At 39.4% G+C, this 17,632-nt stretch overlaps 1 protein-coding gene across 2 annotated transcripts; it reads left to right on the forward strand.

Moving 5' to 3' along the window:
• Positions 1-994: 994 nt before the first annotated feature.
• On the forward strand, positions 995-14,954 carry LOC101164105 (cyclic AMP-responsive element-binding protein 1-like). 2 transcript variants are annotated; one of them, XM_023950798.1, is made up of 8 exons: positions 995-1,184; positions 6,654-6,782; positions 6,908-7,054; positions 7,133-7,233; positions 7,851-8,005; positions 9,803-9,988; positions 10,561-10,714; positions 10,829-14,954. In XM_023950798.1, exons 2-8 carry the CDS (start codon positions 6,681-6,683, stop codon positions 10,971-10,973), a joined length of 990 nt encoding a protein of 329 aa, XP_023806566.1. In that variant the 5' UTR covers positions 995-1,184; positions 6,654-6,680; the 3' UTR covers positions 10,974-14,954. The 2 variants fall into 2 exon arrangements, with proteins under 2 accessions (XP_023806566.1, XP_023806565.1); XM_023950797.1 differs by having other exon boundaries at positions 1,021-1,184; positions 7,106-7,233.
• Positions 14,955-17,632: the final 2,678 nt, after the last annotated feature.

A 17,632-nucleotide genomic window follows, 5' to 3' on the forward strand; every position in this document is an offset into this window, starting at 1 on the left:
GAGTATCATCGGCATAAAAATCAAAATTGAGGTTATGTCGCCATATTATCTCCCTCAGTGGTGGCATGTAAATTGAAAATAACAGAGGTCCCATTACCAAATCATGGGGAACACCATATGTCCCTTTCACCTTAGATGAGCAAGAATTGCAGATAAAAACGTTCAAAAATGTATCAGATAAGTAATAAAACCAGTTAAGAACTGTCCCAGAAAAACCAACCCAAGAATTCAGGCATTGTAAGAAAAAAAAATAGGGATCAACTGTATCAAATGCTGCTCTGAGATCTAAAAGAACTAAAAGAGATGATTTTACGCAGCAATTAAAAGGTCATTCATTACTCTCAGCGAGGCTGCTTCGGTGTTGTGGTTGGCTTTAAAACCAGATTGAAAGGTCTCAAATATCGTTATCATCGTCATCTGAACATATCTCTTCATTCTTCTGTTGGGACTGACTTGTCATCCATGCCTGCACTTATTTTCCAAAAGGACACAGTGAACAGGTGGTCAGCAGAAGTTTAAACCAGAATGAGCATGTAGGTTTTTGTGGCTTCAATAGTTTAATCATTCCTACCTGAAGTCATCACTGCTCTCTCTGATATCAGATGCTGTCACCTGCCTCATGCCTGTCTCCTTCACCTCTTGCCTCTGTTCTCTCCCACTAAATCATATCGCCAAGCAACAATTATTTTATGGTTTAGATAAATTGAACACCTTGCCAATGCACGTTTTTCTAAATTCAGAATAAGCAAGTAGGCAGAAGTTGAGTTTGCAAAAACTTTTGTGTTTGGGGGATTTTCTTTTGAGAGTTTTATTTCTGTATTTTGCGTTATTTCAACATGCCTAAAATCTGTACAGTTTGTTTGTAGATTAAATCTAAAATGTCGTGTATTTGGTTTCTTGTAAAAAGGCTTTGACAAAAAATTAGGATTAACGTTGTTACCAAACTACAAAAAGTGCCGGGTAGTCGTTATGTTCCGTGACCGTTCGGTATTTTCCGGCGTTCTCCGTCTCCAACTCGTTCATTTCCGGTCAGCGTCGCCATCTGCTTTCTCGTCCTTCTCCAATCTCCGTGTTGTCGATCCCGGTGACGCGGCGGAGGTGTAGCCTGACGCGGGCTCTTACGTGTCGGCCAGAATAAAAGTGGAGCTCCGGAGGTCCGGGAGTGACGAAGAGCGTCTGTATCGGTAAGAACGCAGGAGTGTCCCGGGTCCAGGGAGACAGGAGGCGGCCGTGGAAACTGTTGGTTTGTTCTGGTTCGGCCCGAAGGAAACAAAGAGATCATGGCGCCGCGGTGTGTTTGTAGCAGGATGGAGGGAGGGGAGGCTGCGGCTGTTCGAGACAAAATGAACTAAATGTGTGGCTTTGATTGTGAACCCCCTTAAAGCGCAACTTGTTTGCTAGCACATTTGAAAGCGCACGAGGGCACAAAAAAGTGGGTTTTTAACCCGCACCTGTCATTTGCTGCTGTAACGGTTAGCCGTTTTTATGCGCATGTACCGTATTTGCGCCGTTTTACCGTCGAAGACACACACGAAGAGCTCCCACCGCACATGACCAGTTATTACACACAAAAACACGTTTGACTGTTATTTTTTTGCACGAAATTAAACAAAAATAAAATTTCCCATCGAATGGCAAGTCATTTTAAATAATATGAAAGAGTGAGAGTATATAATAAAACACTTTACGTTCGGCTTATTAAAAAAAAGGAAATTACGAGCTGACGTTTTTGAGGGCAAACATGTAGTCCCTGGTGGGTTGTGTTAGCGGTTCATCTCCGGGGATGTGACCGGCGAGAGTGAGTTCAGGGGGGGGCGTTTCTTTGGCCATGTGGCTCGGCTGGCTGGCTGTCACACTCGGAGCATCCGAGTGACTTTTGAAAAGCAGAGGGAGAAAAGTGTAAAGCCAATCATGCGGCGGAGAGCAGCCACGCGGGCGTGAGCTCACAGCGTGAGATCACTCGATCCGCATCGGCACGCGCCCTTCCGCACGCGCTCATGCAAGCACGACAGGGACAAACTGCTGGTTTACACATCCCCACCAGGACATAACGACTTACATTTACTCAGTAACATTTACTTGAGTAACTTTTAGTATTTCTTTACTCCTCAAACAAATTTTTTGCTCAAGTAGATATATGGTAGTATCCGTCTAGTAACCTTTTCTTTTTAGCTTGAAAAATTTGTACCATTTATTCTAGGGATACACAATAAAGCAAGTTTTTTTTTTTTTTTTACCACTTTTAGACTCAAATTTTAAAACCTACATAAACAAGAACTGAAAAAACCCTGCTGACATAAACAGATCTACAGAGTGTGGGGGGCTATCTCTTGAATGCTCTATTCCCTCCAGTTTTAAAATATAGTTTAAGGTCAAACAATAAAACCTGACAGGAGAATGTGAGATGGTTTGTGACAGGGAAGCTAAGAAGTTTTGAGGTGGAGCTTGATCATGTATAGCTCGAAAATCAAGAACTGCTTTGGGATAAAAGTCGTGCAGCAGAGTTCTGAACTTCAGGCGGTAAAGCTTTTTGGTTTGGTTTGGTTCGAGCTCATTAAAAGATTATTGCATTAATCCGGATGTGAAGTAACAAAGGAGTGAAAAATCTTTTTACAATCTTCCCCGGACTCAAAACATCTGGACTTGGAGATGTTCCTCAGCTGGGAGAAAGCACTGAGGTCAGACTGGATGGACGGGCCAACAGAACCGCTGTGGAGTCGGATCAGAGGAATCTTCTTCTCAGAAGCAGAGAATGATGATTTAAAAAGGTGTAATATCAGTAATGGCTGACGATTGCATTAAACGATAAACATTTAGTGTGCTGTAATTCCAGATGCACACATCACTGCAGCTGCACCATGATTGTTCTCTCCTTTTGTTTGTCATATATGTTCTAAATAAAGGTATCTTTTCATTTTATTCCCAATAATTTAATTCCCATCATTGAAATTAAACTAAACAAAAAAAGCACAAACTAAACTTTCCTAAAAAAAATTTTGTTCTTACAATTAACCTTAACAGAGAAACTATAGGTTTTAACAGCATCAAAATGACTATTTTTAGGTGTTTTATCCAGATTATTAATTTATTCATAAATATAAAATGTTTTTGCTGTTAAAAATGTTAAAAATCATTGAAAAGATAAACACAATTCCCTGCGATTGTTTGCACGAAGCAGTCTCACTTTTTAAAGTTTTTTCTCAACTTACTAAATTTGTCAAAACAGTCGGAATAATTTCCTACAAAAATATATTTTTAAATGTTAGTGTTCCTATAGTTAACAGTGCATTAAAACACTAATGTTGTTGTTTTTTTGTATTATAGCGCTGATGCTGTAATGACTCTTAATGGTAATGCCTGCAGAAATGATCCCTGTAGGACATCTGGGACAAAAGGCGAAGTAGATTTTGACTTTGGACTTTAACATTGTTGAAACATCTCATCATTTTGGAGAAGTCATTTAGTCTTCAGCGCAGTCTGCAGTTATCCTGCTAATACTGATCTTTAGTTTGATCATTAATCTTTATGTTACATTATTATTTTGGGGCTGCCATGGTGCAGCGGTAGGGCTGTTGACCAATGATCGTAAGATTGCAGGTTCGATTCCCGCCTTGCACACCCATGAGTCAATGTCTCCAAGACACTGACACCTTCTCTCTGATGGGAGGCTGGCACCAGCGTTCGGCAGCGGAGCCGTCACCAGTGTGTAAATGTGTGAATGGGTCTGTGACTGTAAAGCGCCTTGGGCCTTGTAGGTAGGACAGCGTTATTTAAGTATACGCCATTTACCATTTCGGTGTTCAGTCTTCCCCGTCAGAATGTAGAGAATATGTGGTTTAAACTTCTATTGAAAAGTGTGTGTTATCTTCCAAAATCTGAATGCTAATGAAAACCCAAGGGGGAAAAAGCAATTGTGTTTCTAAAGGTGTCCTATGGCGTCCATTTATCATATCCTGACTACAGCTTTTTTGAGTCAGTCACTGTATATATATATATATATATATATATATATATATATATATATATATATATATATATATATATATATATATATATATATGCGCATCACAATGAACGTGGAAATGAGATAAAAACGTGTGCGTTTATTTTGTCCGTTTTTTCTCTCCAAGCAGAAACTCTTTCTTTTGCTGATGATGCAGCGGTCTTACTTTTTTGATGGACGTATAATCTTCATACGCCATCATTAAAATCTCGGACTCCGTCTCACTAAAGTATAGCGCTCTCTTTTTTTTCTCCACGCATTTTCATGGTGACTCCTGACTTGGCGATCTATTGAGAATGTCTTTATGTACCTGCTGTGCACGTGCATTAACCCAGGGTTACCAAGTCGTGCGTAATTACGCTAACTCATATCCGGTCTTTTGGAATCTACATACGCAGAGTAAACAAGTTCAGGCGGATTTCAGCCAGAGTTCAGGCTTAAAGTCAGGGTAGTTTAAACATGCTTTCTGGAATACCCCCCCTGAACCCTTCCCCTAGTGGTCATTTCAGGAGCTGCAGCATTTGGTATTTCTGGGGTTGTTTCGTATCCAGAACTGCAGGCGTCAGAGACAGAATTGACACTGAAGGGACAATGAGGGACGTTCTATGTTCCCTGCATGACGGACAGTTAACTTCTTTAGAAGTAAGAACTATTTCCTTTCATTTATCTATGGGGTTATAGTTCTGCTCTAGCCAGTGATTTACAATCATAGGTAGTATTTTTCCTCTCTGTACCGTCGGTGCCGGATTGTCAATTTTTATCCCAGTGTTTTTACTATCCTATAAATACAGTGCGATGTGTTGGTAGCTGAACTGTAAAGGGTTTTTCTTAAGGCTGATGGAATCCTCTCAGGTTGATCTGTTGCAAAGACTGTAAATCATGAGTCGACAAAACTGAATAGTTTTCAAAGGTAAACCAGGTTCGCATTTGCTTTTTGCTCAGTTGCATTGTGGGTAAGGAATTATATTCTTTTTATTTTTTAACTATATAAACTCTAAAGGAACACTAAAATTTAAAAATGTATTTTAAAAGTTAAAGGATTCAAATTTAGAAATGGTTGATGTGCAGAGATTCTCGTCTGAGAGGTGGAACGCATCAGCTGGCAAACTAAACATTTTTGAGGAAACTTCTTAAATAACTCAGCCAGAAGAGGAAAATGAATTCTAAAAGAAAACGTCTCTTTTTATATCAAAAAGTACTATATTGTACTTCAATAGAACAGCTTGAAATGATTAAAGATCTTATAACAAATTGTAGGAGCCATTTGTTGTTTGGATTAGAACTTGGTTTGGGGTTTGTTTTGGTTTTAACTTTGTGTATTTTTGTTTTATTGCGCTGTGACTTATATTTCTGTCAACCATTGGTGGCGCTGCAGAGTTCACAAAAGTGTATGATGGTTTTAGGAGGTCACATAGTTTTTATCACTTCATTTTGTTACATTAAAACAATACACTTTAACAGCATCATCTTTATAGCCCACAGCCCAAAAGTCTGTTTTTCCAGAACAATATCCTTGAAGCTGCACTCACTGCACTAAAGCAGGACTAGATCGTTGCTACACGACTCACTTAACTATTATTTACAATAAACAATACCACAGAAATACAGAGAATACTGTATTTTCCACTGTAAAAGTCGCTCTGTAGTATAAGTTGCTGCAGAAACATTATAAAGAAGGAGAAATCATATATGTCATATTTGAGTAAAAGTTACAGTTTTGGGAGAAATTTCATCTTGAAAGACCAAACGAAATAACGGAATAGATAATAGATCAAATGCATGCACACTTCACAACCGTAATTCTTAGATGATTACTTAACTTAATGAAACGTACGAGGAATTGAATAATTGACTAGTATATTTGCACAACATGTTCAACTTTCGGTCAGATTTCACAACGACAATCAGTTTATACTGATACGCACATTTGGTTTGGCAGAGATTTGTATGCCACATGCCCTACCTGACACAACCCTGTATTTAATCCTGGTTGGGGACACAGGGGGACCCAGACCTGGCCCCCCCTGTGTCCACAACCAGGATTAAATACAGGGTTGTGTCAGGGTAAAATACCTGACACAGGGTGTAAAATACCCAGGGTGTAAAATACCCTGTATTTTACACAACAGGGTTGTATGTTTGCTCATTGCAAACTGCTTTCCCGCGCAGCCCTGTACTCAGCCAACTGACAAGGTCTACAATAAGTTTAGCGCAACATATGAACAATTATTCAGATGACTTTAAAGAACATTCTAACAAGTCCACTAAACTCTTTACATCACTAAATCTTCTGAACTTTTCTTGCTCTATGCTTTGAACAATTTCGCCAGGTCCGGCGTAAGATTGAGTGGCGCTTCTTTATCTGCATTGCTGTCAGTAGCAAACACTGATACACACCTGCAGATGCTTCTAAAGTTTGTATTTAAGAAAAACTTACATACCCTCGGCCAAACTATCCAAAAGAAACATGACTTTTAATCAGAAGAATATGGTATACAACTTTTAGAAATATATTTTTATCATTTAGAATTATTTTTTAAATTAAGAACATTTGTGTTTTGTGGATTATATCTCATTTATGTATTAAATCATTGATAATAGTTTGTGCAACTTGGAAAAGAATCCTAATACATTTCTGTTTTCATTGTAGATTGAACGTCCATCACTAGCGTAGTCAATGAAGATGGAGTCATCAGTAGAGACCCAACAGGCAGCCGACACTGCTGTGACCGACTCCGAGAACCAGATCACACCCGCACAGATTGCTACTTTGGCGCAGGTAACACGGCACTGTTGATGTGCCGCTGTCGCTTGTGGAATCGTTTGATCTCTTTCTCTACAGCATGTTTTACTCTACTCCTTTGAAATAACTCTACCTGACTGATTGCGCCTCTGAATTTTTAGGTTTCCATGACAACGGGACACACCTCAGCCACGGGCCCCACCGTAACTCTAGTGCAGCTTCCCAACGGACAAACAGTTCAGGTTCACGGCGTCATCCAGGCGGCACAGCCTTCCGTCATCCAGTCCCCGCAGGTCCAGGCAGTACAGGTGAACGCTCTGCTTCAATGTGCGGAACCGTGATTCTCAAACCGGAATCAGGATTTTTTTTCCTCTGGTTTCTTCCAGATCTCCACCATAGCCGAAAGTGAAGACTCCCAGGAGTCTGTGGACAGTGTCACCGACTCTCAAAAGCGCAGGGAGATTCTGTCACGACGTCCGTCCTACAGGTAAACCGCTCCACACGCTTGTCAGAACAAGAAACTCAGTAGTTCAGTCAAAAAGCTGTTCAAATGTAATTTGATGCAATAAAACACCTTCAAATGTTACGCTACAAGAAGGATTTTCTGAGTGCAAGCTCTGAAAGAAACTCTACTTTTAGGTTTTTCTTCAAATACAACAACAACATCCAGCAGTGATGAGATCACATAGAAAAATTCCCCTCAAAGTAGAAACTGCATTACATAATGTAGAAGCCATTTTTTTTTCCAATTGTGGAAAAACCTTACAAGCCTGTCTAAACAGAACTTCTTCTCAGGAGAGCAAAAAGACGGCTGATACATTTAGTTCCTGAATTCCTACTGGTTTCTACGGCGATTAAAAACAAATGCGTGCTTTACTAACTTGCTGCAAATGGAAACAGCTGTGAAAAGGTGGAAGCATTAGCACGTATGTTAACATGAGACTACAACCAAAAGCGTGAAGATGTGGTTGCTGCAGAGGCGTAAACGGGAACCTTCTTTCCTGGAGATCTGGGGTTTCTGCTGTTAAACATCTTTACAAATGTTTGTGCTATTTTTTTTTTTCCCCTTTTTTTTTGTAATTTTGCAAACGTTTCTCCTAACAGGAAAATTCTGAACGACCTTTCCTCTGATGCACCGGCTGTCCCTCGCATCGAGGAGGAAAAGGCGGAGGAGGACTCGTCTGCTGCAGCAGCGACCCCTGCCATCACCACCGTTACGGTGCCCACACCCATCTACCAGACCAGCAGTGGGCAGTACAGTAAGTGAAGGCCAGGGCAGCACACACAAACACACCTTTACCTTCAATATACTGCTAGTCACAACAATGTTTTAAAAGGGAACCAGAAAGTAAAAATGATGATTTTTGTCAACACTCAGTGCATGCACAATGATCAGAACTGCTACAATTCAGGGGGAGGAGAAAGCTTTGTGGAGTTTATGAATGTTATTCTTGCAGTAGTACATAATTAGAGCAGATAAGGCGTTTTATTATGAAAACAAAAAGCAGCGACGATCGTGTTTCATGCTCTGCTGGGGGCATAACATTTCTAAAGCACGGCTGACCAAACCTAACTTGGCAGTTGACGATGTTTGCTGTCAACCATCGGGATGGACGATGATATCGTCGGGGGGGGGGGGGTATTTTTTAATGTTTCGTTCTTATATACTTGCTATTCGTTATTTTACTTTATTACTTTATTTATAATATTACACAACTAATGACTCATCCGCGATTATCCAGTATAAACTGAGGGAAGTGACTTTAACAAAAAAAAGTAACAAACAAAATAGAAAGAAGTAGTCCGCTCCCGCAAAAAACTAGTCAAGTGGACCGGTGGAGCGCAGAATTACAGCTTTGTGCCTGAGGGGAAGGGGGGGGGGGGTGCTTTGTTACATGAGTGGTATGTGTGGGAGATTTAGGACTGCGATCCGTCCCGCAGCTCTAGGGGAACGGGCTACCGAACTCAGAACCGGGTCTAAAAGTGTGTGTCTCGGAGCAAAGCTTGGACCGCCAGTACACAGCGGCTTTGGGGCGGTGTGAGCTTCAAAGCAGGAATGTCGCTCAGTCCTTAGAAACCGTTCAAGCAATCACGTGGATTTGTGTTTCCAGTTGTGTCCCGAATAAATAAAGGCTGATGTTATTCCCACATGTTTACGTGCAGCCAGGATGCAGATTGCAGCGCCACCCAAAGCTAATGCTGTTAGCCCGTGTTAGCATACTGCTAATTCCGGCTCCGTTTTTCAACAGAAAAAGCACTGACCACACGGATTAAAAATAAAATGATGACCGAACAGGTGCTTCATAATAATCGTAACATTATTAAAAGCACGTTTGGAATATCGTCTCGTATATTACCGAGCTGACATGTCAATGTATATAGCCGCTCGGCAACATTGTTTGTATTAAATTGTTACATTCAATAAAGTTTGAAAAAAAAATTGCCGCTCGGCGCAACCTAAATCCTCTTCCGGTTTTTCAAACCCTACTGCGCATGTGCGAATGATTTATTCCGACTGAAAGTGTGACCCCATGTGAACGTTTGTTATATTCTGAAATCATTTTTCTGGTTCCATGTACGCGGTTGGATTCTAATCTGACCATTGATCCGATCAAGATGTTTTGCACATGTAACCGCGGCTTATGGCGTCTACTCGCAACGTGCATGCCACTCAGCCATCACGATGGTATCGTCCATCGGCACAACCCTACTGTGGACAGGGCTGGAGAAGCTCGTGCCTCGCCCTGCGCAACACTGCAGCCTGAGTGGGCTCTGATCCCTCAGACCGGACCCGCAGCCCCGTCAGACGGGGCATATCGGTCTCACTTCAGATCGAAGAGGCATGCGAACCAGCCCGGGCCTCAATAAACGCTCCTGTGGGCCAGTGCCGTCCTCCGCCGGGGACCCAGCATGCCGCGCGGCTGGAAGAAGAAAAAAAAAGAAAGTGCGCTCTGTGTGGTTAAGCATAGTGATGTATGTTTCAGAGGATGTTAATCAAGCGCGCACCCCTGCTGTAACTCATTTCTCATTTGTCTTCGCTCTCACGAACCACACAGTTGCAATTACTCAGGGCGGGGCTATTCAGCTGGCCAATAACGGCACAGATGGAGTCCAAGGTCTTCAGACACTGACCATGACGAACGCCGCTGCAGCCGCCCAGCCTGGAGCCACCATCCTGCAGTACGCCCAGACCAGCGACGGCCAGCAGATACTGGTTCCCAGTAACCAGGTCGTGGTGCAAGGTGAGTAGGGGACATTGTTCTTCAGGGATGGGGTCTTCCCCCCAGGATAGTTCAGCCGCTACAGTTTTGAGTAAATCAGCATCTGTTAAGGAGACACAAAAGCAGAAAGAACTCATCAACCACCTCCCACTGCACCACCTTTACTGAGGACTTGATCACTTTTTTTAGGGTTTGTGCTTCTTTACAGTCATGATTTTCTATTCAGAGCACACAGCCGCTGTAGCATCTGCTTTCACACTAGCACCGGCTTTGTGTGACTCTGCTCAAATGCCAACAAGCTTCACGTCTTTATCTGGCTTGGTTTTCACAAACGAAGCCAACCAAAAAAATCAGGGAGGCGAGAGATTGACAAGGTCTACAACCAATCAGGATTCTGCATAAAATAAATAAATGAATACATTCGCTTGTAAAATTGCACTGAAAAAAATCCATACTGTACAAACCAGTCAAAGAGCCTTAAAAGTCATTCAGTTTATAAACATTTGTATTCTAGTCAAAGCTCTTTGATTTAATTAGTCAAAAACAGTCAAATCTCTGCAGAGTTTTGACTCTTTGCTGACTCTGTCACTCAGCTGCCTCCGGCGACGTCCAAGCCTACCAAATCCGTGCCGCCCCTGCCAGCACCATCGCCCCTGGGGTCGTTATGGCCTCCTCCCCGGCCCTCCCCACCCAGGGTGCCACAGAAGAGGTCACCAGGAAGCGGGAGGTCCGCCTCATGAAAAACAGGTAGGAGCTGGCGAGCCTTTTAGGGGCACTTCTACGAGGGTTCGGCTTAAAAGGACGTCCAGCCTGCATGCTGCTGTGAAGCTGTGAAGATGACCCGTCCTGTTCTCCCTGCAGAGAGGCGGCGCGGGAGTGTCGAAGGAAGAAGAAGGAGTACGTGAAATGTTTGGAGAACAGAGTGGCGGTGCTGGAGAACCAAAACAAGACGCTAATTGAAGAACTGAAAGCACTGAAAGACCTTTACTGTCATAAATCTGAGTAAACCTCCTCGAACTCTGATCTGGATTCATTCACATGGAAGGGTCACTAATGAAAGTGCCAACTAAATCTAAATCAACAAGCGACTGTCCAGAAAGTCTTCATGACGTTGGTACACATCAGTCATGTTATCACTGCAGCAAATCACTTCACCAGTGGCTGGTTTACAGCTGCCGTCTTCACTATAACTCATCTCTAATTCCTACACAAGAGCCATCAGCCCAAAGGAGCTTTCCTTCTTCTTCACCTTTGTGTGTTTGGTTTGGAATGGGCATCGTCCTGTCCCGAATCCCAGCTGAGATTGGAGGGACATAAGACACCAGCCTGGATTTCTTCTTTAAAAATTAAGCAGCAGGAGGTAAGGAAAAAAATAAAACGTTCCTTTTGCTTGTTATTGAGCCGAACTTAATTTAAAAAAAACAAAGAAACGGATGTGATGCAAACTTGGAATGTTTGTTTTTGACGCTGTAATTCTTTGTAGATCTGTCAGAGCTGCCTCAAGCTCCTCCAAAGTTTGGGTTTGGAGGCTCAGGCATGTCAGCAGGTCAGTTCAATTGAAGTATTCCTATAAAAATCACTCAAAACTAAACAAATGTAAAACATTGTCTAGAGGTGAAGCCTGTAGCAAAAAGCATCACGGAGGATCTTGGTGCCTAAGAAAGCCACGAAAACGTTCTCCTGATCTCAGCATCCGACTGTGTATCATTTGTTTCTGCCAAGGGAACAGAAGAAGAAAAAAACGTTCTGTTCAATGACAGCTTTTTTTTTTTAAATCATTTGCATTTTAGTTCTTTAGGTAAGCAATAATGTTCCATCCAAGCATCCCAGTGGTTGTGATGGTTACCTGCACTTTATTTTACTTTGTGGTCAAGTTTAGCAGTTTAACTAGAAATCCACTTTCTTGGGTCTTATGCCTGACTTTTATTTTTTGCCAAATAAATGTCGATCATTTAGACAACGACGCCATAAGAGCAAAAGCTTGTTACAATAAAACAAACCTTTGATATTACAGTAATTGAATGAATTTACGTAATAAAATGTTTTTTTAATGCTGAAGTGCATTTAATTCAAAAATGTTAAGTCTTAGCAAAGAATGTTTTTTTAGAAGAAGCTGAATTTATACCATGTTTTTCTTTTCTATTTTTTAAACAAATACCTACATACTTTTTTGACAGCAGGTGCATTTTTAATAGATTGATTCACTGATAATAATCCTATTATTTTCAAGCATTAGAACCAAATTGACATTTTTCAAACTTCCAGTCCAGATTTATTCACTTTGATCAACTTATGGCTCATTTAAACCTTTTGTTCTGTAGTGAAGTGAAGCAATATTATAGTGAAGCAGAGGATTTGTCTATGAAAAAGACAGAAAAAGATCTTTTCACATTGACATATCAGTTCACGGTTAATTTGTGACCTACTTTTGGAAGCATTTGTGTCGATGGTTGTGGAGAATCGCAGCTTCGTTTGTGTGTGAAGCACCTTTTGTGTTACTCTGTTCTCACGTCTCCTACCACCGGAAAACTGCAGAAAGAAATCCAGAAGAAAACCAAAGTCTGTCATAAAAAATGTCTCATTGCACAAATTATACAGTAAGTAAAGCATTCTCCCTGATGTGAGAGCGCTACTATCTTCTGTTTTGAGGGCTCGTGTTCTCCTCCTTTAACCAGAAAGTGACATTAACATCTGCTCTTAGACGTCTAACTTCTCTAGCAGATAACATCCTCTCAGATCGGAACCATTCTCCTCATGTTTGGGCTTTAAAACGGACTGTTTTTAGCTTTTGTTTGCACATTTGTGCTGAAACCACTTCTCCTCTTGTAGACTTTTTGACAAGTTATTGAAAACAAAGATAAACGAGCAGCTGGTATTTAGTACAAGCCAGAGTTTTAAAGACCCACTCCGATCATATTTGGTTCTATTGTTAAAGTCTTCACTCTTGATTAGGCCGTTTTTAGCCTCAAAAAAAACAACTGTCATTTTCTAGGACATAGTTTTTCTGCAGAGCGACAGTATTTCATCAGAAATGTTCTTCCTGAGTGGAGCAAACCCCCCCCCCCCCCCCCCTCTCTCTGTTGCTTAGAGAGCTTGTGGAATTGGCCAGAATATTTTCTACATCCCAAATTTGATCTTTTTTAAACGGCATGTTCTTCCTCTTCTTCTGATTCACAACCATTTGAAGAAGGAACTACTCAGAAATGCAGTTTTAATATATATATTTATAAATATATGTCCTCCATCATGAGAAAAATGCAACATGAACTTAAAATCCATCGGAGTGAGTCTTTAAGGTTGTGAAAACTCAGAGCATGTTGTCTTTTTGAGAGCATGACAGAAACACTACAATACTTAGATGAAGTACGACACTCCTGATTAAAACTGTGATTAACCCCAGAATTACTTTGGAATATTTGTAGTATTTGGGCTCAATCTTTTATTTATTTTTTTGCATTTTGACCACTTTTGTTTGTTTGTTTTGTTTGGATCTTTCCATAGAATTGTACCCACCACTTTATATGAACTGACGTTTTAAAGTGCATCCTGTTAAAAACAAAAGGTTGCTTTTGCGTGGCTGCGTGTGAAGAAACGTACATATTAGTGTGTATTTTCTATGATTGTACATAGACGCTACAGCATGAGTAGGTCATATTTCAGTTTGATATGAAAGTGTTCCTATAGATTGTATAAAACCACCTTTACATATTTGTATTATAAGTGTATAATTGTGTATATGTATACACCAGAACTGGCGTCGCCATGGCAGCTAGTAATGAGAAAGGTCTTTGTAGGATTTGAGGCGCTGTTCTCTTTAAGGTCAGCAGGGTTTGTGTGTTTGTTTGTAAAGATGTGAGACAGTATTGGCATCCAGAAAATGCATTTGTTTTTATAGTTTTGTTAAGTGATACTTCTGTCAAAAACATGAAATACATTTTGATTTGTCATTTTCTAAACAAATATTTTTTTTTCTCGTTTTTGTTTGAAACTGTCCTGTTAACTTTGCCTGCAGAGGTCATGTGATTTAGCCATTTCAGATCTTTCACGTCTGAGATTATGAGGGAATTACTGTCATTATGCTTAGAAGAAAGGATTCCAACTTGTTTACAGAGTTTAACCTTTTTTTTTTTACTGAAATACCTAAATGCTAAAACCAATCCTATCATTTTTGTTTTTTTAAGGCACTTTAGTTCATTCTCTTGTTCATATTATGTCTGTGACTACGTTTCCCATGACTGCTTGGAGAAATGTTTACAAAATAAAAGCATGAGTGTTTCATCATTTGTTTCATTGGACGGACTATGATCCAACAAAACTTTGTGCATATGTCACTTAAAGCACATTTCATAGAGGATGAGTGATTTGTAAAAAAACAAAATAAATCAGTAATAACCCTGTGATCAACTCTTTAGGTACTGGTGCCGTTACGATATGCGAGTTACTGAAATGAAGTGTTTTCTTGGAGAATAAACAACCTTTTTATCCCGTGTGAGCCCCACGTTCAGTGCTCGTGCCGAGGAAGATATCGTAATAACCCTTTTTGATGTGAGTTTGTATTTGTACGTTTGATGTAATGGCACAAGTTTTCCTATAATGCCAACTTTGTTCTTTTTCCTTTTTTTTTTAACTTGTGTGGCAGATTCTAGGCCCTAAACTTCTGCATGTAACCGATTTGCTCCATGTGTGTAGAAGTATTCACATACATTCATAAACACGCACGAGTTTGAAAAGAGATACAATTTTCTTTCCAACTTTTTATGTGATCTGTTTATATTTTGTCACTTTTAGAAGCTATATAAATAAATACCAGATATTGTATATTGACCTGTTGAAACAAGTTCGCCAAATGATGCATTATTCTTGTTTTTTGACATTGTACTTTTCTGAAACTATACCAGCCCATTATTTTTAAGTTACTCTAATAATGCATAAAGTTTTGTAAACATTTGCTATGTTACAATAAACTGATCTTGGAGATTGTACTGTTTTATTCTGGTCTGTTGTGACATTGTTTGTGACATTTATTTAGCTTTTATTCTATGATTTGGTCACTACTTTGCTGCTAAATATATATCAAATTGAATACAAAAACTATGGGGGTTAAATCAAATTTTTAGATCATCTGCACTTTTTTCTATTTTTGGTAACACATTAAATTATTTAGGTTCACAAACATAGAGAAGTAAAAGGCACAATATGAATAATATCCATATAGAATAAAGAAGCTTTATTATTACAGATCTAAGGTCCATTTGCCACAATAAACAAAATAAAAGACTTAAGAAAAAAAAAAAAACAAGTATACAAACAATGACATAAAAGTAGAAAAAAACAATAAAATAAAATGACCAAGTATCATAAACTAAAAAAAAAGACTGCAGAAAAACTACTGCAGACTAAAAAACTTCAAAGTTTAAAAAAGGCGACCACACTAAAACCTCCAAATAGGGGACTGGTATCTAAAAGTGCTGTACCTTACATTGGTGAAATAATTTTATTTGAAGCAAAGACGATAAATGAAACCATAGATAAAATGTCTTGGAAAGTCTTAATTTTTGCACAAACAAACAAACTGCTTGTGCGGTTTTAATCAAATCTTTAGAATAATAATATAAAATGTAATGGACGATAATAATATAATATAAAAAATGTAATATACGATAATAATATAATATAAAATGTAATATAGACGATAATAAAATGATATAAAATGTAATGTAGACACGGATACGGAAGCCGAAAACATCTCTTCAGAGTAAATTCTCATGTTTTACTCAATGTTTACAATCCTAAAACAATATAAACGGATAAAAAATATACAATTAACGGGAGTCAAATAACTTAACTGTTGCAACGTTGGCCACATAGCGGAAGTATGGAAGCAATTCTGTGGCATAATTAAAAATAATTTCAAAACCAGAAATGCTTTTTCATTTTCAAAATGAAGCTGCATTTATTGACTCAAAATTAAAATGAAAAAGCAATCCACCAAAATGCTTTTTCCTTCTCTTCTTCAACACCGCTAATTCTGTGTCATAATTAAAATGAAAATGCACAAATTTCATTTTCATTTTAACATCCACCCTGCGAAAACTGTCGCATATCTCAATTCGAAAAAGCATTTCCAGAGGGGAGGCGGGGCGATGACGTCAGAGCTAGTATAAAAATAAAATGTCAAATACCATTTTCATTATCATTTTAAGTAATTGACAGAATAATCAATGTTGAAGAAGAGAAGGAAAAAGCATTTTGGTGGATTGCTTTTTCATTTTAATTTTGAACAAATGCAGCTTCAGATTGAAAATGAAAAAGCATTTCTGGTTTTGACTTTTGTTTTCAATTATGCTATAGAATCGCTTCCATATTATTATGGCTTTTTTGACCATTTTCCCTGGCAAATGTGAACATTTCGTCATTTGCACATAATGTGGAGGTGTCAATGTTTGATATATATATAAGACTTTTGTCAATAAAGTTTACTTTAGGAAAAAAAGGCCAATTCCCTCACTATTGCTTCCTGATATGGGTGCCGCCATGTTGAAACCAGTCGACAGTGATTGGTCCAAGTCGCTCTGAGTCATCGTATCTATGGCAACTACTGTCGGCAAACAGGAGTGAGCTTAGTGTGAGTTCCCACCTCTTGAATAATGAGTCTCCTTTAACCAAATGCCATTGAATATGAAATTGTGGCAAATTGGATTTGCGATAATAAATTTGCCTAATAGAAACACGCCAAAAAACTTGCAATTATCGAGAAAAAGATTTTGCACTTGGAGGAGGAGTTGTATCGAAATTGACATATTTCGCAAAACTGCAATGGAAACACTTTTTATTAATTTTATTTAAAAGAGTCATGTGACCAACAGTTCCTTTCTAAACTAGCTGGGGCCGCAGAGTTGCTGGAGACCCGTCCCGGCTACTGTTGATACAGCCAGGACAGGTTGGCAGCCCTCACTCGCACGTCTGCGGGCAGCTGGCTGGCCGCAGACAGAGCGCCGCAGACGTGATGGAAAGGCAGCTAGCTTGGGATCCTAAATCTTATATTTTTTTTCTTATTTTTATCAAGACAATTATAAAAAGATCCTGTAATATAATTCTTGTTTTAATTTTCCCCCTTCTGAAGCAATGTAGGGTCACAGAGACACGGAAATAGCAGCAGAAAGATGTTTTTGCAGCGGGAGACTGAATGATCTCATGAACTTAGACATGGAGACCTGATTACCGAACTTTTTTAAATAAATAAATCAGATCTCTAAACCCCCTCTGTGTTTTCCATGCATGAGATGTATGCAGACAGAAATTTGAACGCATCTGCTGTAAATACAAGGATTGTTTACATCTGTGTTTTTGAATGACTTATCGCGCGAGTTGGTTTGTGTTTATCCGCATAATTATGATTTCATGGAAACAACGAAAATGTATATTTTAGATATTTCAAGATTTTCTATAAAGTTTTGCGCTGCCATCAACGCGGCTCGGGAGAATTGTACTAGCTGTTGAGAGTGAACTATTCGAATCTGCAAGCGGTAATTTTACTTTTGTTAACATTTATTCTTATTTTTATTGTTTTTCACTCCTGTTTCATCATGCTGAGATCAAGAGACACGGGAAAATATTTTTTTGTTTAAAAAAACGATGATGTGGCCCTGCCACAAAGCTAAACTA

This window comes from Oryzias latipes, chromosome 21 (genome assembly GCF_002234675.1).
Source record: "Oryzias latipes chromosome 21, ASM223467v1".
Lineage (NCBI taxonomy): Eukaryota > Metazoa > Chordata > Actinopteri > Beloniformes > Adrianichthyidae > Oryzias > Oryzias latipes.